Source organism: Solea solea, chromosome 20, assembly GCF_958295425.1.
Source record: "Solea solea chromosome 20, fSolSol10.1, whole genome shotgun sequence".
NCBI classification, from domain to species: Eukaryota; Metazoa; Chordata; class Actinopteri; order Pleuronectiformes; family Soleidae; genus Solea; species Solea solea.
Genome location: NC_081153.1, coordinates 15,682,447 through 15,706,572, shown reverse-complemented (window position 1 = coordinate 15,706,572; position 24,126 = coordinate 15,682,447). Strand labels below are relative to the sequence as shown.

The following is a 24,126-nucleotide window of genomic DNA, read 5'->3' as shown; positions in this document are numbered from 1 at the left end:
CCTTAAAGGGGATACTTGAGTAAAAGTACAAGTATCTTACCAGAAAATGACATTGGTAGAAGTTGAAGTCACCTTTTATAATATTACTTAATTAAAAGTGCTTAGTGCTCATGCAGTGCGGATCTGTGCCGCAGCTGCACCCATGGTAACTTGCCGTGGGAATAATACACCACTCTTTATATGGACTTCCTGGACGTGTGTTTATAGGTCACATATTCAGGCTTTAAAAAAAATTGGGTGTTCTTCTACTTATGTGTTGTTGAGTCAAAATTTAAAACATGCATTTTTAGTCGTGATATAAAGTAGCGATAATTGTGCAGAAGTCACAAAATTAGACCATTTGTCTTTTCTTTTTGTTCATAAAAATGAGCCAAGTGAACTTTGAACTGTGATGCATTTCCAAATTTCACAAATTCAATCTGATTGTAAACATTTTGAGTACCTTTTGCCCAGGCGTGTTTATATAGTTGGCGATAATTCATTTTTATTTTCATCAGATTGCCTATAGGTTGTGCTGGGGAAAAAAAAAGGATACAAGACACTCTATACTCTGTATATACTGTATTTAAACATAGTAATGGAAAAAATACTCTGTTTTCTAAGGGTTAAGTATCAAAAGTAATTTTCTGATATAAAATGTACTTAAGTTTTAAGGATTGAGCCATGGTAGCTTGAATTGTCTTGCAAGTGGAAGGTTGAGGGTTCAATTCCTGGCGTTGCTAGTCTATATGTGTCCTTGAGCAAGGCACTTAGCCCCATGTTGCAGTGTGTGAATGGGTGAAAAATGTAATGTAAATGTAAAAAGCTCATCAAGACTAGAGAAGCTCTATAGAAATACAGACCATAATGCCAACTCTTCCTCTGATTTGACTTGGTAGCAACGAGGAACAAAGATAGATAGAGGAAATGAGTAAAAGCACAGATACGTGAGTTTTGTACTCAAAGGACAAAGTATTTGCACTTTACAACACTGATGTTCTCATGTCAGTCATCACGTCACCTGTTAAACTGCATAACTTGTTTGTTTTTGCCACTGACGCACGTGATCTGTGGACGACATAAGCGTAAACACCTCGCCCCTCCCGTGTGAGCGCTAACTCCACATCAAACAGCTGATCGGTCTCTCATTTGGGTTGAAATCCATTTGGACAAGGCCTGGTTTTTCTTCTTGGCAGCCTTTTCCACCGACCTCCTGATGCTCACATCAGCTGACGCTCACTCTCGACAGTGTGTTGTCATGAAATTTGAATGATTAGATTCGTGAAATAACATATTTAACTTTATATCTGACACTGAGAAGTTGTTTTTTTTTTTTCTTTCATCTGCAGTATTTTGCAGTCCACTCCTTCTTCATTTTCAAACAAGAACGAGTCTCTATATTTAGAACACTTCCTCTTTGAACTCTCAGTTGTCGGGATTTTTCAATTATGCAGATTCTTTTTAAGTGTATTAGCTGAAATAGCATAACATAACTCAAGCCAGATGAATCGCTGGCTTCAGTATCCACAGCCGGCTTTTTATGTAAAAACAACACCATCGACGGCACAAAACGCAGGCCGGGCTTTGTCCGACAAACGCCAACAAAACTTCACACAACTTGCACTTGTGTGTTTTAGTCATGTGCTGCAACTGATGATTTCCTCGTCAAAGTGTGTGTGTGTGTGTGTGTGTGTGTGTGTTGCATGACTCATTTACAAATGAGTTGAAAACAAGGGGTTTCCCATTTCCCAGAAATACTATTAAGCAGTAATGACACAGAGACACATTTCAGCGCCTGTTTGAACATGGCAGTACAATAAAGAAACAAAAAAGTAAAACCCCAAAAGGCACAGTAGGCAGAATTATGTCAGCACTATCGATCAATGCATCCAATAAAAACCTTTCAGCGCAATGTAAATCAGGTTCTCTCTCTAGGTTGTAGAGAGAGAACGACACTGCTGCTGTTTACTGCCTCACAACTAAATCTGGGACCAATCAAGGGCCAGTTTTGTTGGCCGTTTCACTTCAGCTACTCTGCATTTAGATTTAGATGTTTTGCAGTGTTGCAGCACTGACGATACTCCAGAGTACAACGGAGTATTAGGGCCAAACTGAAGTAATGTTTGTTTTAAAATCTTTTGAGAATAAAGTCATAATATTCCGACTTTATTCTGGTAAAATTATGACTTTTTTAATATTACAAATTAATTCTCATAATATTGCGACTTTATTCTCATAATATTGCGACTTTATTGTCGAAATAAAGTGTCAGTATTGAAGTTTCACAGATGGAGAGATCGCCTCAGGTTGTCTGTTGTGAATGAAACAAGTGCAACTGTCAGAGGTGGAGACAGAGAGATAAGATAAGATAGCTTTATTTATCTCACAGTGGAGTGTAACGGCGTTACAGCAGCTCAACAATAGATAAAAAACAAACAAATAATATACAAGAGAGTGTGAATATCTTAATAACCTGTGGTCAGCTACAGGGTTCTCGCCTGGATGGATGGATAGATAGATGGATAGATGGATAGATGGATAGATGGATAGATGGATAGATTCCATCACTGTCTTGGATTAAACTGCTGTTCTTCATCCTTATATTTATTCAAAATTTAAACTGATTGATGCTTTTCAAAATAAAGCACACAGTAAAAGGTTCATTGTAGAACTTTATCAAGACATGGAGACCCTTTTTAGACGAGTATGACTCCTTAAAAGCATTTAATTTCACCTGATTGTGCCGCTTTTACATTCTACCTTGATGTATTACGTACAATCCTGGGTGGGAGGGTGGCAACGGATAAGAGGAGTGTAATGTAATCAACATTTACTTTGTATGTATAGGAGCTGTCATCAAATATGTCTACTTTGGCTATAAAACTGAAAAACCCATAAACATACACAGTGTGTTTCTTGCCAAAGTATATGTCAACAACATTTTTAGTAGTAGACCTTCATTGATTTGATGACCAAAACTGTATCAGTGTAAATAAGACCAAGTGCAGGAGTCTTTGTTTGCTGTTTAAAATGTATGTTAGAATGAGTAAGCTTTAAAAAAAAAAATGATCCAGGACATTAAAGTTCTGTGTTGGTATGGTTATGTGATATGTGTTTGTGACTGTGCTCGCTTGCCTCTCTATTAATAGCAGACCTCCAGTAGCTGACCGAGGCATTAACACATATTGTCAGTCAGCAGGCCGGATTATGACCCATCAGATTGTTACTTCAGGGAGGGGATTTCTCAGATTCCCCATCAGTGCACACACACACACACACACACACATGGAAACACATTAGGATTACTGTGCGTATACTGTGCATTAAACATGCGGTGAGAAAGGTCAGTGTTTCACTGAAACCAATTATGCATCTAAATGATCAAGTCAGCAATGCTTTTCCTTTTTTTATTGCTGTTGATGCTCACATGGCAAATAACATAATATAATTTGGCTCTTAAGTATGAGATTTGAGACTAAAGAGATGCTGCAGACTGTCTGGAGGACAAGAAGGAGCAACAGTGATATCCACTGCAGCAGAAGCATTGTGTGTGTACATGACTTTATAGACAACAAAGCACTTGAGAATTATCTCTGACATTGGCTCAGGGACAATGACAGTGAGTTATTGCTTTGTGAGTTATTTAACAGCCAGTCTCGTAAAGTAATATAACTCTATAAGCTCTAGTGTGTCACTTTTAATAATAAACAACCTGTTCTTTACATTCAAACCATTGTCAAATGTGTTCACACAACGGTGATTAAGATTACCAGCTACACACGACGTTATGTGTCCGTCAGTACTGCGGCGTATACCGGAAATGATTTGTTTTATGTCAAGACAGACGGAGGCTAGAGCAACACTGTGTTTGTGAGTACGACTGAAAGAATGACATAAAGAAGCGCCCGGAAATGTATTCCATGGTGAATGTATAAGTGAATTCCACTGCTCAAAAAACACCAGATTGTTCAGCAGTTTGATGTGGGAAAAATGCTTTGCTCTGCTGGTGCATACACACAAAACGCCCCCATCAGTCAGGTCTGACAGTACTGCGTGACCCTTAGAACACTTTTTTTTCCATTACTATTTTAAAACATACAGAGGCTATACGAAAGTGCAATATAGAGTGTCTTGTATCCTTATTTTTTAACACAACCTATAGGCAATCTGATGGGGGAAAAAATCATTTTCACCAGTTATATAAACACACCTGAGCAAAAAAAAGGACTCAAAATGTTTAAAATTGGATTGAATTTGTGAAATTCGGAAATACGTCATAGTTCAAAGTTCACTTGGCTCGTTTTTATGAACAAAAAGAAAAGACAAACGGTCTCATTTTGACTTCTGCACAATCATTGCTACTTTACATCAGAACTAAAAATGCTATATAAAATGAATCATAACTTTGACTCAACAACACATAAGAACACTTTTTTTTTTTTTTAAAGCCTGAATATGTGACCTATAAACACACACCTCCAGGATGTCCATATAAGGAGTGGTGTATTATTCCCACGGCAAATAACTATAGGTGCACCTGCGGCACAGATATGCCCCGCGTGTGCACTAAGGGTTAACAGATACAGTGTGGAGCGTTCAAAAAAAGGTGACATTGTTTCTGTACAAGACCAAACAGAGGCAGAATAATAACATCAACAACAACAAGAACTACTCACCAAAAGTTACACACTGCAGCTTTAACCAGACCGGCGTAACATGTGCTTGGGCACTTTTCTACCTTCAACTCAGCAGTCATCTGCAGTATACGAACCCCATTATACATATACAGTACCATGCAGTATATGGGCATACAGGATACCTACACAAGCAGCCGCTCCACTCAGTCATCTTTTTTTTTGGTCTTTGGGAATTCTGCCTCCTCCAGGGAAGGGGGGAGGGGGGGGGGGACCAGGTGGTGATGAGGCCCCCGGTGGAGAGGCATTCATCCCGTGCCACTTGTGGCTGTTAGGGAGCTGGAACATGAAACCTGTGTGTGGCAAACCCATAACCTGCAGCAGGACATCCACAGATGACACGAATGCTCCGCACGAGGGATTACATTCACAGCTCAGTACTGTATGTTCACTATGTTGACACACTGTCTGACAATTCATGATTAAAATACTACACGTATCATAGCAGGGAGATCTGTATCTGTACGTGGTAGCAATAAAACTTTTTGTTTTTTTGCGCAGTCGTTCTCCTTTTGTGTGAGAGCTGCAGGGCGGACATTAATGTGGTGTGTGAGTTTGTGTGTGAACTTGCGAGAGGGCAGAGGGTGCGGCGCGTTTGTGGATGTTAGGCAACACAGAACAGCTGACAGTTCTGCTTTGGCTTTGTACACATGAACACACACTGCACAATAGGACTACTGCTCTGTCATCGGGTGCTAAACACTCCCTCCCTCCCTCCCTCATTCCCTCCCCCTCTCTACTCGCCTCCTCCCTCCCTCCATCAGTATATAGTGTAGTACTACATGCTCTAGCTGACAGCTCATGCCGAGCCAGCACATTCCACATTATTACTACTTCAGATGTTTGTGGCCCAGAAGCTCTGTGATTGGCTCAGCCACCTCCGGCACAGAGGCGGTTGAGAACCAATGAACAGGCAGCTCTGGGGAGTAAAGAGACAGACAGTAAATACAAAGGGAACTCCCTCTTCTGGGCGACACAGAGAATGTCTGGGTTTTGAAAAAAACAAACAGAGAAGTGTCTGTTTGAACTGTATCATAATACACAAAGGATGGTGTTCCAACATTGGCTCATAAAGAATTAATGTTGCTCCATCTATGTTTTGTTTTTTTGCTCACATATAACGCTCCTTTTTTTTTTTTTGTTGGCTCCTGCAGCTTAACCTGTGGATACCAAAGGTCAAACGTATGCTTTGCCTCAAAGACACGAGAGTGTGCCTCTGCAGCATCAGCAGCACATGATTAGAAAAGACAAACGCAGACGCACGAGAATCCACAGATCCGAGCACAAAGGACCCGTCAGTGTTTTTCCACAGTAGGCCCATGAACCCATTGCAGGATTGGAGAGCGATCAAAGGCCCATGAGGAGTTTCTGCGAGGTTTCTGAGGGTGGAGTGTCCCTCGAAAAAAAACAGATAAAAAGTGAATCGTATTGTCTCCCCATGTTTGTCTTTCTCTCACTGAAACTTCATCCGACGCAGTGTTTGTAACAGTCATTAATGTGACACACAAAGGGTTTATTTATCACTGTCTCTTTCTTTCAAAGGGATTTTTGATTGTCAAAAGTTCAAGCTGAAAAGTGTCGTTCACAGTAATGAGCTCTCAGAGAATTATCACACAACCCTTCCTGGTTTTTTTACTTTTGACTATTTACTATTCTTTTCACAATCTTTTCACTCGTTATATGCTGCCATAATATCCCAAAGATATAGATTAGTTTACAGTTTGTTATGAATAGTTTGAGACATATAAAGATGGGGATCTACCTATCTATCTATCTATCTATCTATCTATCTATCTATCTATCTATCTGGCAATAGCTAACTTGCCAGCTAACCTACAATCTATCTATGCTAAATAGCTAACTTGCCAGCTAACCTACAATCTATCTATGCTAAATAGCTAACTTGCCAGCTAACCTACAATCTATCTATGCTAAATAGCTAACTTGCCAGCTAACCTACAATCTATCTATGCTAAATTGCTAACTTGCCAGCTAACCTACAATCTATCTATGCTAAATAGCTAACGTGCCAGCTAACCTACAATCTATCTATGCTAAATAGCTAACTTGCCAGCTAACCTACAATCTATTTGCTAAATAGCTAACTTGCCAGCTAACCTATAATCTATCTATGCTAAATAGCTAACTAGCCAGCTAACCTACAATCTATCTATGCTAAATAGCTATCTATAATATTCTACTCAAGTAGAAGTACCACTATGTTGCTAAAAATTTTAGTAAAAGGTACAGGTCTAAAAATGTACTCAAGTTAAAGTAAAATAGTAGCTTTTTTTAAAATGTACTGAGAGTAAAAGTTACTTAGTTTCTTTAATAACAAGGCTGGGGTTCTTTCTTGTGTCGTGCAAAAAGGGCAAAAAGGACAAAAAGGGGACACAAATCATCCAAAATTTGTACACAAAAAAACCTACTGAGTTACAGTAACATGAGTAAATGTAATGCACTACTTTCCAGTTTATTTGAACAGGAGTTCAACAGAGTTCAGTACTGGGACCAATTCTTTTCACCTATAGTGCGAGCTTCCTTTAGGCGATGTTATTAACGTGCATTGTGTTTACTCCTACTGTACATTCAACCTTGGAGTTATTTTTGATCATGCCCTTTCACTGTTCCTATAGGAAGTGTCCTCTCGCTGTCCCTGCAGGACGGCCCTTTTCAACCTGCACGGTATCATCAAAACAAGACTCATCTGGTCTCAAAGGAATGACGCACAACTACTCGTTTGTTATCTCGAGACTGGATTTTATTGTGTTGTTTATCAGGAGCTTTCAATAAGTTAGTGGGAAGCCTAAAGGTGATCCAAAAGCTGCAGTGCAAGTCTCCAAATGACTTTCTCTCTCTGTAAGATCTGGCACAAAGCTCAGAATCAATCTCCCTAGTGACTAGGTTCTGTTGTTTTTTAAACAGCGTTTATTACCCTATTATCCTAATAGAGCACTTCAGGCGACGCTGTTTCCAAGAGTTTGAAAAGGATGTGAGCCGTGAGGCATAAAACTCCTCTCCTGTGGAACCAGCTCCCAGTTTGGGTGTGGGAATATTAAGCAAAATGTTGGCATTCCGAACTGGCCAAATAACACTAAAAGATAAAAGATATTCGAGGTTTTTGTACTTGTGTTAGTGACTATTTACTTCAGTGCCTGTGCTGTCAGTTTGGTCTTTACACCAGCAGCACCGGAGCTGAAAAACACTGATTGTCTCAGTGGAAAGGTGTGCAGTTTACAAACTCTGGCTGTTCGTGAGATAAAAGAGGGAATGTATTTACTCCTAATTTAACAGGGTTTTTACTTTTTGACTTTAGACTTTTCCTTTTTCATTCCACCCTGTGTTGTGTTATACTGTTGTATTTACATCTCATTTCTTTTTAAATGTTATTTTCCTTTTACAGTGAACCAAATCCTTGCATGAAAGGTGCTATACAAATAAAGTTTATCATTATTAGTATTACCATTATTACATGTCATCAGTGAGAGCGAGTGTCTGCATCTCAGGCGAGGTTCACGGAAACAGCAAGTTCTCCTTTTAAGTTTACATTTAAATGTGATTATAGTTTGCTATGCTGGCTGCATATGAGCCTCTGTGCCCACACAATCAATAATTTGGTTTTCAGGAAAGGAGCGGAGAGGAGAGAGGAAAGGAAAGGAAAGGAAAGGAAAGGAAAGGAGACGTAGGGTTTTCAAAGAGCAGATATAGTTCTGTGAGATAATCCATATGCATCCATATGGATATGAGTAAAGTTCATCAGCCTTGTTACTTATCCTCAAATGTCTGTGTCTGTCTTCACTGAAGGCAACACTGGTTGTTGTGTATGTGTGAGACGGCCCGCGATGCATCCATTTGTCTGTCCTCTGTCCTCACGTGGACTGTACGACTATGACTAAGCTGTGCGGGGCATTTGTTGTAAAATAAGTGAGCACTTTAGTGAGGCTGGCTGAATTTTAATACACTTCTCCAGGGTATTCCATTGCCTCTGGTCCCACGGCTTAAAGATCACAGGGAATTTTCAAGCATGGTGTCCCTCAGCCTCTCATTCTTCCTCTCCTCCTCCACTTCTCTTCCCATTTTTGCACTCCCCCTCCTTACTCATTACAAACTCCCCTCTGCCATTGTTTCCTTCCTTTGGGCCCTTTTCTCTCTCTCTCTCTCTCTCTCCACTCTTCCTCTGAAATTTGTATTAGAGTCACTCGAGGCGTAATTATTGCTAAGCCTCACTCAGCTCTTTGGCACGGGGAACAACTCATGACTCTCAGCACAAAAACTTGCCGCTGAAGGACAAAATGCCGCGATGAACTTTGAAAACTGTGCACGCTGGGTGACAAAATGTTGGGATAGTTGGGGTTTTTTTTTTAACATCCGCGGCGCGCACAGAGATTATACAACAGAGAGCTCATTTACTCACTGGCGCACAGCCATTAAAGGCGTTGAATACTTAAAATCTAAGTTCTGTGAGCTAAAAATGTACAGAAATGTTCATAATTCAGACATTTATACACAGTGTGTTCTAAAACTTCTAGACCAGGGGTGTCAAACTCGGACGGACTAGTAAAATAATAGTATAATAACCAATAAACAACAAGAACTGTTTTTTTTTCCTTTGTTTTACATTTAATGAAGCATCTTTTTACAAATCATTTCTTGAGGAAAAACAAGTGCAATTTCAACAAAATTATGCCTAAATTTACCTTAGTATCGTTTGACACCTCTGTTCTAGACCACATGTGGGTGCACACACATGATCCCCTGATATTTGAAGGACAGAGTTTGGAGATATAAAGACAATTCTGAGGGATAAAAACATAATGACATAAAGCATGCAAAAGCACAGAGGTCATGAGAGAAGTGGCTGTGATGTTATTTTTGTTTCCTCTGTGTCCGTGTCTGAGCGAGAAAGAGTTGACGTGAGAATGGTGACGATGACTAATTCAGAAGGATTAATGGGTTACTATTTAAACTCCTACCATACCGAGTGTAGAGCCAAATGAACGCTCTTCCTACTGGGACCAGAAGACAAAAATATGCCCATGGCTAATCTTACATGAACAAGGCTCATAGAAATTTAACTCTGCAGCGTTTTTGGCACGGGGAATCATATAATGAGTGCAGCAGCTTGTCATTTTTGTAAGTTTATGACACACAAAGGTGATTTGTTACTGTTTGGTCTATAAAACCAATACTTTGGTATGTGCTAAATCTTTAATTTCTTGAGTACATTTGACCTTTCTTTCAACAATGAAGAACATCCGAGTCCACGCAAAGCCTACATGACCTTGACACAGAACTATCAATACTAAAATAGCTAAAAACCTGCTTCCTTACAGAGCTGCGGCTCGATTACTTCTTTATTCGTTTATTCCAAAGGGGACAACACATGCAGGCATTGTTACATCTACTTAAAGTGCAACTGATGCAGTGTTTTTTTATTGAACTTCTGGCCAGGGCTAATTTGCAGTCCTCGTCCCTGCGGGGCTTTGTGGGGGGAGTGAGGTACAGAATGTATCAATCTATAATGGCCCGAAAAACTAAAGCAGACATGCAAGCGGTCACATGAAAGCAGATTGAAGAGAGACGTTCTTTTTTTTCTTTAACTTCTGTGAAACATGTGATATCAAAAACAGTATTAACAGCATTGGTAATGAATAAACTAAATGATTATGTTTCTGTAATGGTTACACCAGTATGTAGAAGCTGTTGAACTGAAATGATATTTTTAATGATAAAATATAACTATTATTGTTAACCATGAATATTCAAATTGACTGTTTTTACAAAAAAAAGGAAAAAAAAGTAATTATATGTTGATTAAGATGTCAAATTATAGTGATTTACAGAAAAGTTAGTTTTAGTGGTTGTGCTTGATCAAATTTGGGTATAAAAAAGGTGAATTCTGTTTGTTATTTGCCAGATAAATAACAATAAGAGATTTTTAATGGTGGTCTAATAAATGTATGTATAAAAGATGATGGAGGCTTGTTTAGGCCAAAATTAAATTTGATGATCCAAGTCATTACTGATGAGGCAAAATTAAATTTATGAGTGTTCATGAGATTAAGCTCTAATAAAATTAGGCAATGTGTTTATTTTTGATCGCATAATTCAATTGTTTTTGTCTTTTTGGTACGTACTGTACACACACACACACACAGTAATGAAATACTACACTTCACTGAACACGGCACATGATTAACCTGGTCTGACACGCCATTAAAGAGCAGACGCTGTATATTCACACCGGTGAGGCTGAGGCTTTATGAGCAGAGGCAACCTTTTTATCTCCAAGTCAAACATTACCTTGTGCGAACGGATGATTCCTCGCACGCTGCTTTTTCTGCTACAGGCGTGAATTTCCAGATGTCACACAGACAGCAAATATAATGTTGTCTGATGATTGAAAGAGTGTGCACAGTGTGTTCACGTCATTAGCTCTTGTGGACTTACATGCACTCAATCACGTGTGTGTGTGTGTGTGTATATATATACTGTATATACACACACACATTTTTTTTTTACTATTTCCATATCTTTAAGATTATATGCAAAAATATTCTTCCACCCACTGTACCATGGCCATGTATTGATCTGTCTGGCCTATTGTCGCCCCCATGTGGCAACAAGTGTTGTAGCAATATGAGGAAAACTAAATATTTATGAAATTGTTCTGAGGGGACGCAAAAGTTATAAGATATACATGTCACTAGCCAACAATTATACTGTATGTTATAAAATAAATGTGTCACTAGTCGTCATTACTCTAAGTATGTTTGTAACCCCATGTAATGTAATTTTTTTTATTAAACGATAACATGTTTAACTGAATGTTATTGTCTTTAAATTGAACTTTTATTGTTTATTTATTAAATGTGGATCCTAAACCAATTGTCCACATTGTAGACAATAAAGTTTAATCTAATTAAATTTTTATCAGAAGTTCTGTGTAAAAAAATACTCCATATGCTGACATTAGGGGATATAACATGCATCAGCTGCATTAGTAACTGGATTTATTCTGAAAATCCTCTCAGCTGTTCTTACTTCTGGCTGGGTTATCAACTCCACTCTGCCTTCAGTCTCTAAAGGAGCATTCCCACCATGTTGTGAAGTCATGACAGCTGCACTGCGATGATGAAGTTTTTATTTGTGAGGATGTAACGATTGACTTAACCCGGTGTGGTTTCAGCATCGACATTTTGTACGATGACATGTGGGCAACAACATTCAACGGTTGTGTGTTAAAGCCAAATGTGAAACAATCCCAATGGAACGCTAACAGTTGTCTATTAGGATCGACAGTCGTCAGCGATGCAGTCGAGACAAACTGTGGTCACCGGATTTACTGATCTGAGGACGGAAAGTATGAGCAGAAAATTCAAATTGACTTGAAAAAACACACTATAATAACACTTCCTCATAACAAACACAAAATACAAATAATAGATTAAAAATCAACCCGTTTTTTTTTTACAGTACGACTGCTTCGTAAAATCACTCCATGACACAAAACAACAAAAACATCACATTTGCCTTTCATTACTCTGAAGAAAAGAACCTACTAATGTCTCTGCTTTAAATCCCCCATGTGTAGAACCTTCCTCTAAAACGGCGTCAAATATGTTCCGTGTTGCATTTACATTTCATTTCTAAATGCGCGCTAGAACGTGTTTAGTCAGAATCAGCTGATTATCGTGGATGACGGACCATCTTACGTGATTTAAGTATTCCCGTAGCAGCGAGTTAAAACCACTCTAAGTTCAGCTGTTCTCTATGGGACGAGTTTCTTTTTTTTTCCAATGGTGATTGTCATTTTTAGAAATACTTTAAAACGCACCCGTTTTTTCTAATGTTTTTACTTCATTTAAACACCTTGGTCTAATGATAAACTCAAATACTCCACTTTTAATTCTAATAATTTACAGACCCCCCGAGACCAAACAGTGTTTTTATCCAGGAGTTTTCAGAGTTTTTACATATGTGTGTAATTTTTTTTATTTTATATATGCGAAAGCACTTTGTAAATTGCTGTGAGGTGCTATACAAATAAAGCTTTACTATTGGACGAATGCGGCAAAAACCTCACTTCCACGGAAGCTCAGCTTCTCTGGGAGTCAAAGGAGCAGCGGGCGGGCGCAGACGCTGGGCTTCTGCGTGAGGATTGGAGGAACTGTCTGAAAGGCAGAGACAGTTTTTGAACATACTCGACAGCAGAGCCTTTTCTGCCTCAGTCCTGTGTGGAAGTGTAGTCTGTAGACAAATAGCTGCTCGTTGTGTGTTATTTACTCTGCGATATAGAACATTTTCATTTAAATAATGCAAAAAAAACCCCACTATTATAGTATTTCAGTTTGACATAATTGTCGCGTTTCCTTCTTCTCGTTGTTCATTTGCAGAATTTATGGATAAATAACTGGGCCTGAAATGAGCTTCCCCCATTTCAAAGACCAGCAACCGCCACTGGTGTAGTAATTTGTGTGTACAGCATGTGTTTAATTATTCTGATGACATTAGTTTAGGCATCTTGGAGGTATTTATTTGGTACCACTAGGCCCCACCAAAATCCTACACATAGGAGTTTTAAGCTTTCGGAAAATAATAAATAGACTAGATAAGATTCACATTTTGTGAGGAGAAGTCGCAGAAAATCCTGGAAACATTGGAAAGCACACTTTCCTGAACGATTTCCGTCATCATGAATCACAATACTTCTTAAAAGGGTAATAAACATCTCACACCTCACACAAAAACAGTTTGGTGTCAGGATTCCAAACAAAACCGGCCTATGTTTGCATGCAATCGATGTCCAAGTTTTAATCTGAGCCAGTGCATCAGTCATTTGCTGCCGTGTGTTGTTGGTGTTGTCATTTGTGACTGGTTTCAATTTCAATTTAAAAGTTTCAGGATAGTCGACACACTCTCTTGTTATTATTTCTCCCGCTCGTGACGAGGCTCTCAGTCCTCTCTCCTCTGGACAACAATTGTCCCTGCCACAATATCATACACTGTCCTGTTGTGCCGGATGAAGAGTAGAGTGATGAAGACAGGAAAGAGGAAGGCGATGGAGAAGTTCTTATTCAATGCTCGCACCGTGGAGCTGTGAAGATCAAGACACATCAAAGATAAAACACCTTGTTATAGAGTCCTAAAGTAGATGCTCTAAGCTGAAGGAATAACTGAAACAGTGCGTCACTCACGAAGAGAGCGAAACGTTAGACGCCGGCGACACAAAGACTCGGTTGGGTCGGACCAGAGTGGACGTGTCACACGTCACCACCCGCAAACCAAGCAGAAACTTCCCTGGAGTCGCACCGCCGGCACCCCAGATACAGATGATCTGATTGTACAAGACGGACGGAAATCAAACAACCAAACCAAATGTGACTGTGTTCCAAAAATGGATTATACAACACAGGATTGAAAAAGCAAGAAAAATGTGAAGCAATAAAAGATCAAACATGCTCACAGCACTGAAGACTTTGTGAAACTGCTCCATTCTGAGCTTAGTAAACCACACAAGTGGAACAAAGCATATTTGAAATGCTTACTCCTTGATTTGTTTGTCTTTTTACTACCTTTTATTGTTTTTAACTCATTGTTTTTTTTATTAACTTAATCGTAAACTGTTTTACTCCTTATAAATCTTATCCTGTATTACTAATTTGTCATTTTTGTATTGTTTTACAATTTATTATACTCCTTACCAGACTTGTTTGTTCTGTATCTGTGTTTGATTATATTACTTTCAAAATTGATTAATCTGTCGATTATTTTCTCCATTAATCAAGTAATTGTTTGGTTCATAAAATGTCGAAAAATGTTGATAGTGATGTTCTCGTTTTGTCCACAAACCAAAATTATTATTGTTATATGGAGCAAAGAAACCAGAAAATATTCACATTTAAGAAGTAGAAAATTCAGAAAGCATGTTTTAATTCTTTGAAAAACACTCAAAATAATAATCATTGTGTCTGAATTATATTTAAAATTTTGTAGTTTATATTGTTCTTTTTACCTTATTTTGAATGCAAATTCAGGGCATTGCTAAAACACCTTTTCCCTGAATAAACAATGATTAAATTAATGTTGGGGTTTTCACAGTTAAGGTTAAAGCCCACGTCACATCATTAGTCTGCACAGAGATGCCTGAATGTCCCTGTGATGCTTTTCCATCTGGGAAAACAAGCCACTGGTGCAGAAGTCAAACAAGAAACCTGATGCATGACTTTATCTCCGGCAACTATGAATGCAACGTTGCATCACCTTGCATCCTGGGAAACAATGTTGTGCTGCAGAGAAACTCTTGACTCGTCTCATTAAAACACGCGCACGTGGCAACGAGGCACCCGCAGCTCAATGTGCCTGGACAAACTGTGTGTGAGTTTAAGTTTATGAAGTACGGAATTCAAATATGTGGTAAAATCACACAAAGACATTTGGCTTAAGTGTTTCTATTTAGCTTGAAAAACTATTCATCCTTTAAATTCGTATTTTAAATTAGTATTGAGGCCTGACTATTTTAGCAGTGACATCCCATCCGTGACGATGCATCAATGTGATGTAATGTAATTATGTTTTGGCAATTTATCAACTAACTAGCTTCATGTTTAAAATGTCAGTCAAGGAGTAATTGTTCTGAAAATGTTAAAACAAGCAGTTTGCTGTATTGTACTACAGACAATAGCATTCATTTTGTTGTTAAAGAAATTAGGATTTTGTAAGGTAAGAGGGCGGAGGTGGAAAATAAACTTTGGCTTCAACTCTATTTGATATTTAAAAATAAACAAGACAATAACTACGTTTGATTTCTGTTCCTCTCTAAATAAACGTGCATTTTACTGTTTTGAACTTTAATTACACGGATTAACGTGAGGTCTTTAAACCTAAATTTGGTACACTCATTATTATTTTTACTGTCATGGGCAGTGTGTGGAACGTGACCCACCTCATAGAAACACACCAGCACCCTGTAGACCAGAGCGACCACCATCATCTTCTGCAGATCCTCCATGGACGTGTTCTCGTCGATCTCCTCCACGATGAAGTGTGTGATTAATTTGGCAATGTCCCTTTTTAAAAGAGGTGAGACATAATAAAGCACGGTGCAGTATAAACCCCAGCTGCCAGCTGAGCTTGAGGAGGACTTGGTCAAATGTCACTGTTTTAAAGCTCTACTCACTTCATCCCACTCAGATGCATGATCCACAGCACAATGGTGGCCTTCACACAGAACAGGATAAAGAAGTCCAATGTCTCGGCCAGGAACCTCTGCAGAGGAGAGGGGATGGTGTACTCTCGGCCTGTGAGGGAAATACAAATTCAAGAGAGAGGATAGACACTCATGGATGAACCCAGATTATACAAAATCTAATCTGGGTGCCTACACTTTGCTGCAGGATGGACAGCACCTACAGAGGCTCTTTGTCCTACACATGAGGGTCGCTGGTGCCAATCCCAGCTGACATAGGGCAAAATGTGGGGTCACACCCTGGACAGGTCACCAGTTCATCACAGGGCCACATAGAGACAAACAACCATTCACTCTCACTTTCACACCTATGGTAAATTTACAGTGTCAATTTGCCTAATTCCAAATCTGCATGTTTTTGGACAGTTTAAGGAAACTAGAGAACCAGGAGAAAATCCACACACACAGGGGGGAGAACGCGGGTCTTCTTGCTGCAAAGGCAAGAGTCTCGTCACAATTATCCTGAGGAAAATAATTGCGATTCATGATACTGTTGCGATAATTTTTATAGTTTTATACTGTGACGACCCCTTATTTGTGGGAGTGTTGTGCTTGCCTTCTTTGTTTTGTTTCAGGCCTGGAGGCGGGGTCATCATCACAGGGATGAGCTACACCTGGACACCACTTGTCTTAAGAGGCCTTCCTTCCTCTCTCTCTCTCTCAGACTCTGGCTGGCCTCTTTCACACAGACACCACGGGCATGGGCCTTGGCACGGCTGTTTGTTTTAGTTTAGTTTTGTTTTATGCATCCACACACACATGCATACCTGCCTACACTTACTGATTACTGACACTGATATTTAATCCTCAATTTGTAAATAAATCATTGTTTTGCACTAGTACTCGTCTTCTCTGTAGGAGCATCATATTTTTAGTGAAACGCGATGTTGACAGACTGCCGGTCACTGATTGGTCAGAGAGCGTCGTGCCTGGAAGAGTCATGAGCGCGACGTCGGACACAAGAATCAAAGCGAACACCAACCCCTCCCGCTGTATTTCAGTTCAGTTACTCTTTTAAATTAACTGATTTGGTCGTGTCAGTAGGGGGATTAGGTAAATTGGACATCCTAAATTGACCATAGGCGTGTGTGTGTGAGAGTGAATAGTTGTTTGTCTCTATGTGTGTGGCCCTGCGATGGATTGGCAAACGGTCCAGGGTGTACCCCGCCTATCGCCTTATGTAGCTGAGATTGGCACAGCCACCCCCGCGACCCTCTGGTGGAGGATAAAGCGATAGATGGATGGATGGTCTTGTCAGTAGTGACATCTAATGGTGAGACTGTAGGCGTGTCTCAATTCTTAGTCTGGATCCTCGAGAGTCAGGAGGACGGTAAGGACTCAGGAGCTGTGAGAATCCAAGATGGCAGCCTGCGGAAAGCAAGGCCTTTACATCAAGTACATAAAAGGTTGGTTCTAAGCCTACAAAAGCAAACAACATTCCATTTAAAGCAACTATACGACATAAACACCGCAAGTATATTCTATTCTGCCAAAAAAAACTCCTAAATGTTACACACTTTAATCATGAACTACTGGGGCAGCTGGAAAGATAAAGGCTCCCCCTTGTGGAACTTCAACGTAAATGCCTTCTCTCGATGTTGACAGAGAAATATTAACAATTTACAATCATTTCAATAATGGAAATTCACCTCATACTTATTGTGAGTACTTTTTTATCGCGATACTTGACTGAAATCGTGTACCGTGGCGTCATAACTTCACCTGTCTGAGGTGCATTGTTCCCACTCTGCTGTGTTGCTGCTGCAGTAGCTGCCGCTGCACTCTGCTCGGGTTGAGCTCCAGCTGAGTGAGAAGAAGGGGACGCGGGAAAACTGAGCGGGTAATAATAAGGATAAGTGGTCCAGTTCCGTGTGTCCGCCCCCTGCTGTCCACCGCCGGAGGTCCAGGCGGCAGCAGGTGGACCCACCGTGTGACCGCTGGGAGGGAAACCGCACGGCAGCGGGAAGGAGAAGGCGGACAGAGAGACCCAGCTCTGCCAGCTGCCATTGCTCCAGTAATACTGCCACATCCACCGCTGCAGCTGAGCGCAGTAGTCCGCTGTCACGCTGCTGTGTGGGGGCTGCTTCTCGCTGCTTTCAGTCGCAGTCATGTCTGACTCACTTCTCGCACTGTCTTACTGTACGAGAGAGTTTGTCTCCGTCACACAGATAATCCTCTTTCTGCCTCCGCTCATTAACGCCCTGCTGGACACAAGAAGAACAACTGTGCTTCAGTGTGTGTGTGTTGACTTTACAGGGCGATTACACTGGATAATATGAAGGTGATTCAAATATTAAGATTAAACTACAATACGTATCACTGAAAAATACAACGTCGACATCATTGTGACTGCAGATATCAATTAATAAAGCCATCATGTTGAATTACGGACACCCCCCTCTCCTTCATTGTTAATGGTACAAGCCATTTAAAGGAGCCCCCGTATTTTTGTTTGCAGAGCAACAGTGATCATCGTGCGTGTGTGTGCGCGCGCATGCGTGTGTTTTCTTGTATGGATATAATTGTGAGGACCAAAAAGTTCCATTGAGATGACAAAATAATTTCACGGAATTTCAACATCAATGTGTTTGTTTTTGTATGGTAAAGTCTGTGATAAAAACCATATGCATTATCCAAAATTAATCTGTAGATTTTTTAACTCATTATAACTTGATATTAAGTGGCGGGCCACATGAAATCAATTGGAGGGCTGCATATGGCCCACGAGCCGCAGGTTTGAGACCTCTGCCAGGGAGTGCATTATGTCTATGGGTGTCCTCACTATGAATACTGCACAAACATGTGTGTGTGTGTGTGTTTAGGACCTTTTATTGTATTAACAATGACATTGTAGTCATTGGGCTAAGATTTGAATTGTAGTAAGGTTAAGTTTAGTTTAAGTTTATAACACTTTGTTTTGGTTGTATGAATAAATAAATGGCAGTCAATGCAGTGTCCTATGAAGAATAGCTGCACAGGCCTGTGTGTGTGTGAGAGAGAGAGACTATATTATAGATTATAGATTATAAACGGTGTGTAAACAAAGACAGAGAGTATGTCTCCTCTCAGTTTATGTATCGCCAGCTGTCGTCATGCAGAGAACAGGTTCAGCAAGTTCCACACAACATATTGACAATGTTATATTTACATGAGTAAATAAAAGCCACTCAGTATTATACCATGGACAAGTTTAATGGGTGTTAGAATAACACAGAATAAGTGTTGTATTTGTTACAGTGGACAATTCTCTGCACTCAAACTTCAGTGGTCAGCAAAAGTATGAGCAGAAAAAATATGAACTGATTCGAATAGATTCTCTTGCTATAATTGATAGTAAACGGTAAACAACCAAAAAACTGTCCCTCAAACACATTTACTTGCTGATCCCTGCTGTAGATAATTGTGGTCCTAATTAAACCAACGCAAAATTTCACCACAAGAGAGCAGCAGAGTCCTGTTGATTCAACGTCATATCAATTACTGACAGAATAATAATCTCCATATATCCCCATATGCTGAAAAATGTTCCAATCAGTCCACTCAGTTCATCCAATGTGAGTCATGATTTTTTTTTTGGTAAGAAAACCAAACATCATTCAAACTAACCAGGACTTTGCCACAGAGGTCATTGAAAAGTGGCTTTGACCTTTTGACCTGCTGACCAGTCAGCTGATAAAACACACATACAGAGAGAGAGAGCTAACAGACATACACAGTCTCTCCCTTTTTCCCCGTTACTCAAATACACAGGGAGTCACTCCTGTCACCACCTTTTTTCCCGTACTCCCCCCCGCTCTGATTAAAAGGTTAAACAGGGGTGGGTTATATTTGCTGACTCTGCCGACCGGACTCTGTGAGTTTCATGTCAGGTCTGCCGGGTTCAAAAAGATTCTCGCTGACCCACTGAATGGAGCCAGTGAGGCGAACGCCAATAGATGTTATCCCAGAGGCCACGCGATGACTTTGCCCAACAGTAATCGCGCGGCCCACATAAAAGCCACGTCCGGCAAATGCTGACCCCCGTAGAAACCCCACGACCTGTCTGGATTATGGAACGTGTGGGTGTGTGTCTGGTGGTGTGAGTGTGAAATGTGGATGTGGAAAGGGAGCGTGTGGGGAGTTTGGTCCGTTTAGTGTCTACGGTTGGGCAAATGTATCGCTCACAGGTGTGAAGTCACCAAGTTCATTCACTCAAAGGACTGAGAAGCAGCTGTTGCTTCATTAAATTTGGTGTAAGGAGAAAACACTTTCCGCCATTTTCCGTTAGACATTAGGGCTGAACAGTTAATCATGATCATGTTTTAAATTGTAATTTGATACAATGTAACTGGCAAATCACAAAGGCTGTAATTGAATTGCTCTGTTTTTGCTTGTTAATTCCTGTACACGCTGGAAACGAGTCAATCTTCATGCTTCTTATTTTTGAATGTTAGTGCAGCTGTTGATATTATCGTGTTTGTTTGTTTTTGTATTCAAATCAAGCTTGACATTGAATCACAGCTGCAATATCTGTCAGAAATATCACACATTTACTTCATTAAGTCAGATTTCTGCAGTCATTTGCTGTGCAAATTGAGACGGATAAATAGCCTTAATATGTGCCACTTATACTATAACCCTTACTTTAACTCTAATATCACAGGAATTCTTGATTTAAGTTTAGTGTGGAGGCACACTATATAATCATCCCTATAATGATATAATAATCTGAAGTCCATATCTATCTTTACTACACAGGATATGACACCTCACTCAATTTATTTTAATTTGATTTTAAGTCACTTCTCAGTGTCTGAATTGCCTGTAGGGTTGAGTGTGTGTGTGTGCATGTGTGTGTGTGTGTGTGTGTGTGTGGATGTTTGCTTGTCTCTATATATGCACAGACAGAAGGGTGAAGGATGCATTCACTGGTACACACGGTTCACAGAGTTCCTGTGAAAAAGGTTGCTGTGTCTATACAGGATGTTTACCGTGCTCCCAGACATACACTAACCCAACAAGGTCAAATTCAAATTGTTTGAGCGTCTGTTTCTTTGGCCCAGTACGGACACAGTCCCTGTTCCTGCTTGCATTAAAATGAACATTAGGATATTTTAGTTGCATTTATTTTATAATTGAAGTAAAATAAGAGGGTTTTTTTGTTGTTTGATAGTATCCTGCCATAGAAAAGATTTGAGGAGCAAAGTGCAGTTTACAAAAAAAGCAGTGACTCCTGGATTTTGAAATAAGTGAGTGAGAGAGAACGCTGAGTGGGAAACTGTCCACTCTTGTTCACGTGGGAGCTCAAGATTTAGGGTTTGTGCAGATTTGGCTTTATTCTATGCTGATGCGGGTTATTGCTCTGGCGCGTTGCCTGGGACAGCCGTGCGCCGGTTTAAGTTCTTAGTGCACACAAAGGTGTGTTAGCCCAGTCCGAACGTGTCCAGCGGGTCGCAGGTTAAAGGAGTGAACAGAGCGTTGGTCAGAGAATGTGGGGGCCAAGCATCCTGTTGTTGAGGCGAGTGGGGCGGAGTTTTGCTGTCATGTGTCATGTGATGTATGCATTGCTAAGACTAAAGATTATCACTTTAATTTCTGAGTTCTTTACATCAGTGGTTTCAAGAGGGTCGGGGGAGTTGAATTAATTTTGATTCATCAATTAAAACATGTTACTTGAACACTGTAAATTAGAGTGAGAGTGAGAGTGAGAGTCTCTATGTTGGCATGATTGGCACCAGCGACCCCTACAACCCTCAAGTGGTAGAAGATGAATGTGTGGTTTCTCCATTCAAAATAATAGTTGTTGTTACAGAAACGGCATGTAGAACAATCAGAAACATTACATTATGCACAAATTTGCTCTCGTCAGCTGTAAAAAAGTGGGTCCTCCCCTATAATGTTTGTGAAACACCTCTAATAAATGTACTCTCTTTGACTCCCTGATTTCATGCAGCAATTAAATAGTCTTACCCAGTCGTTCCTTATCAATGCCGTACCACAAACGCAACTCTAAATGCTGCTGATGTGCAGAAAAAGTGCCGAGAATGGATTTTATTTCTAAAACGAGGACTTTATCTGCTGAGGAAGCAGAGGGAGGTCCTCGCTACCTTTGCTCCAGAGAAGAGGAAGAATCCATCGAGGACAATGTTGCTTTGTCTTATTCATGTTACAGTGAGAACCAATTAAGTGAATTATGTCTGCTTCCCTGGAGCCCTGACAGGAACACCCAAGAGTGGAGTGAGAGTACAACAGCTCCACCAGCAGCTCCTGCTTCAAGAAAATCCCTCTCACCGTGTTCCTCCTCACTCACTCTCTGCTACGAACATTACGGTCCACAGCAGTGAGGCCTCTACCATGTCACAGTACGTCCTCAGTCCTAAAAACAACAACATGTTCTGCTCATTTCCTCATCTTCTCAGTTTGTTTACTATTATTTTCTCTTCATAACTTAAAAACACACAGCTATAAAACCCCCTTATCACATTGTTTGGGTTTAAGAGTTTTGCCACTTTGCTGTTTTGGTTTCCTCTCACCTCTTTAATCAGTGTTGTTTCCCACAGCAACAGGCAACCAAAGACCAGACAGACAAGCTTTGAAACTATAGAAACATTATGTGATTTGATTCGATTTCTTTTTTAGAAAATATTGGAAAAGCTAAGAATTGCCTTTGGTCAGCAAAGTCGACTTTGATCTGCACTCTCCATACATTTCCGATGGGAGAAAAGCTCCAAAGTTCCAGTTCCAAAGTTCAATATTTTTGGAAAAAGTATAAAAAAGTATCGTAAAGAAATCAGGAAACCTAACTAATAAACATCAGTGTTATCTTTACAGTTTGATGAATTGGTCCTAATGTCCAAAAAGGAAAATATTGAAAGACCGAGGCCTGGTAAAATAGAGTTTAAATCAGTGGTCAGCAATTGGTGGCCAAACTTAAATTATTTCCTTATCTTCACAAAAGTTCAGAGCTTTTATCCTGAAAAAATATGAACTGATTCTAATAGATTCTGTTTTCTGGACAGTTAACTTAAAAATCTAAATGTTTGATTTGAAAAATACAAGCAAGAACACTGTTGTTGTCATGGAGACAGACAGGTTTGGGCAGTACATGTCTGTAAAATAACTACTTGCATGTGTTAGACTCAAAGAAGAAGCAGTAATACTTAAAATCGAAATGATGCACAGTAAATATGAACAGTACAAGTACGTAATAAGTAATAATTAGTAATAAGCTGCTGATTAAAGATAAACATCCATGTTATAGTTAGCTTAAGGCAGCAAATGTGGGTTTTTGTTTGTGACTGAGGACGTTTTAAGGCACTTTGCCTGATGGAGATACCATGTTTTGGCCCAATATTCAGTTGCTTACAAAATGACTTGTGGTTCCCTGGTTTAAATCTTACAAATAAAACCTTTTTACACTTTTACCACCACTGGTATGGTTACACAGAATTACCTTTCATTGCCATCAGTTCTGTTTCATGAGGTTGTTGTATCACTGTTTTTTTTAAGTTGCAGGAACACACTGACAGCACTGGCTGTTTGCCTCACAATCACTTCCATCTCAGTTCTTGGTGAAAACTGAAGCTAATAACAGCCACTCGGGGTTAACCGCACAGACAGCCTTTGCTATTGGATGAGGACGTGATGATGCATGGTCAAAGTTTAACTCCGTACGGAGCCACGCAGCAGATTTGCTTCACCACAGGAAACAAACGTTGTATTCGCCCCCACACTCACACAGACAGGAGGCAAAGATTGTGATAGATTGATGATAGAAGAAAAAAAGAACTGTAAAACTGTACTTGCTGCATAATATGTTGTTAAATTGTAGAGGACAGCTAAACGGAAGTGTCGTCTAGGTTCAAATGTGCCAAAATCCTGACGTCTAAAATGCAGCAGCTCTCTCTGAATGTGTCAATCTCACCTCCTCCTCCTCCTCCTCCTCCTCCTCCTCCAGTGTCTGCTCTTATTTCATCACACTCTTGAGTTGACTCACATGCCTTTTACTCCCCCTTCTGCTTTCTCTCCATCAAAAGTTCCTGACGAGACAAAAAAAAAGCCTTAAGCAGGAGTTCGGTCACACAGACGATGCTTGTTTGTTTAACGTGCAGCTGTGCGTTGCAGGGAATAAAGGCGGCTGAGTTTCTCATGGGCGTCGACGCGAGCAGCTGTGAACCCATAGAACTCGCGTTCGCCGTTCTAGAGCTCAGCTTAATAAAGCTCCGA

At 40.0% G+C, this 24,126-nt stretch overlaps 1 protein-coding gene across 1 annotated transcript; it reads right to left on the bottom strand.

Moving 5' to 3' along the window:
* Positions 1–11,800: 11,800 nt before the first annotated feature.
* fam8a1a (family with sequence similarity 8 member A1a) lies at positions 11,801–18,165 on the bottom strand. The gene is made up of 5 exons (XM_058620105.1): positions 17,644–18,165; positions 15,853–15,973; positions 15,619–15,742; positions 13,871–14,010; positions 11,801–13,770 (listed from the first exon to the last, which is right to left on the bottom strand). Exons 1-5 carry the CDS (start codon positions 18,029–18,031, stop codon positions 13,629–13,631), a joined length of 915 nt encoding a protein of 304 aa, XP_058476088.1. The 5' UTR covers positions 18,032–18,165; the 3' UTR covers positions 11,801–13,628.
* Between the last annotated feature and the right edge of the window lie 5,961 nt (positions 18,166–24,126).

Bases quoted from the DNA above. Each gene is read 5' to 3' on its own strand.
- fam8a1a (XM_058620105.1), bottom strand. From the start codon at position 18,031: ATGACTGCGACTGAAAGCAGCGAGAAGCAGCCCCCACACAGCAGCGTG. The intron at 15,743-15,852 runs GTGAGTAGAGCT...TCTTTTAAAAAG, and splicing joins ATGCATCTGAGTGGGATGAA to GGACATTGCCAAATTAATCA. The intron at 14,011-15,618 runs GTGGGTCACGTT...TTGTACAATCAG, and splicing joins TGCTGGTGTGTTTCTATGAG to ATCATCTGTATCTGGGGTGC.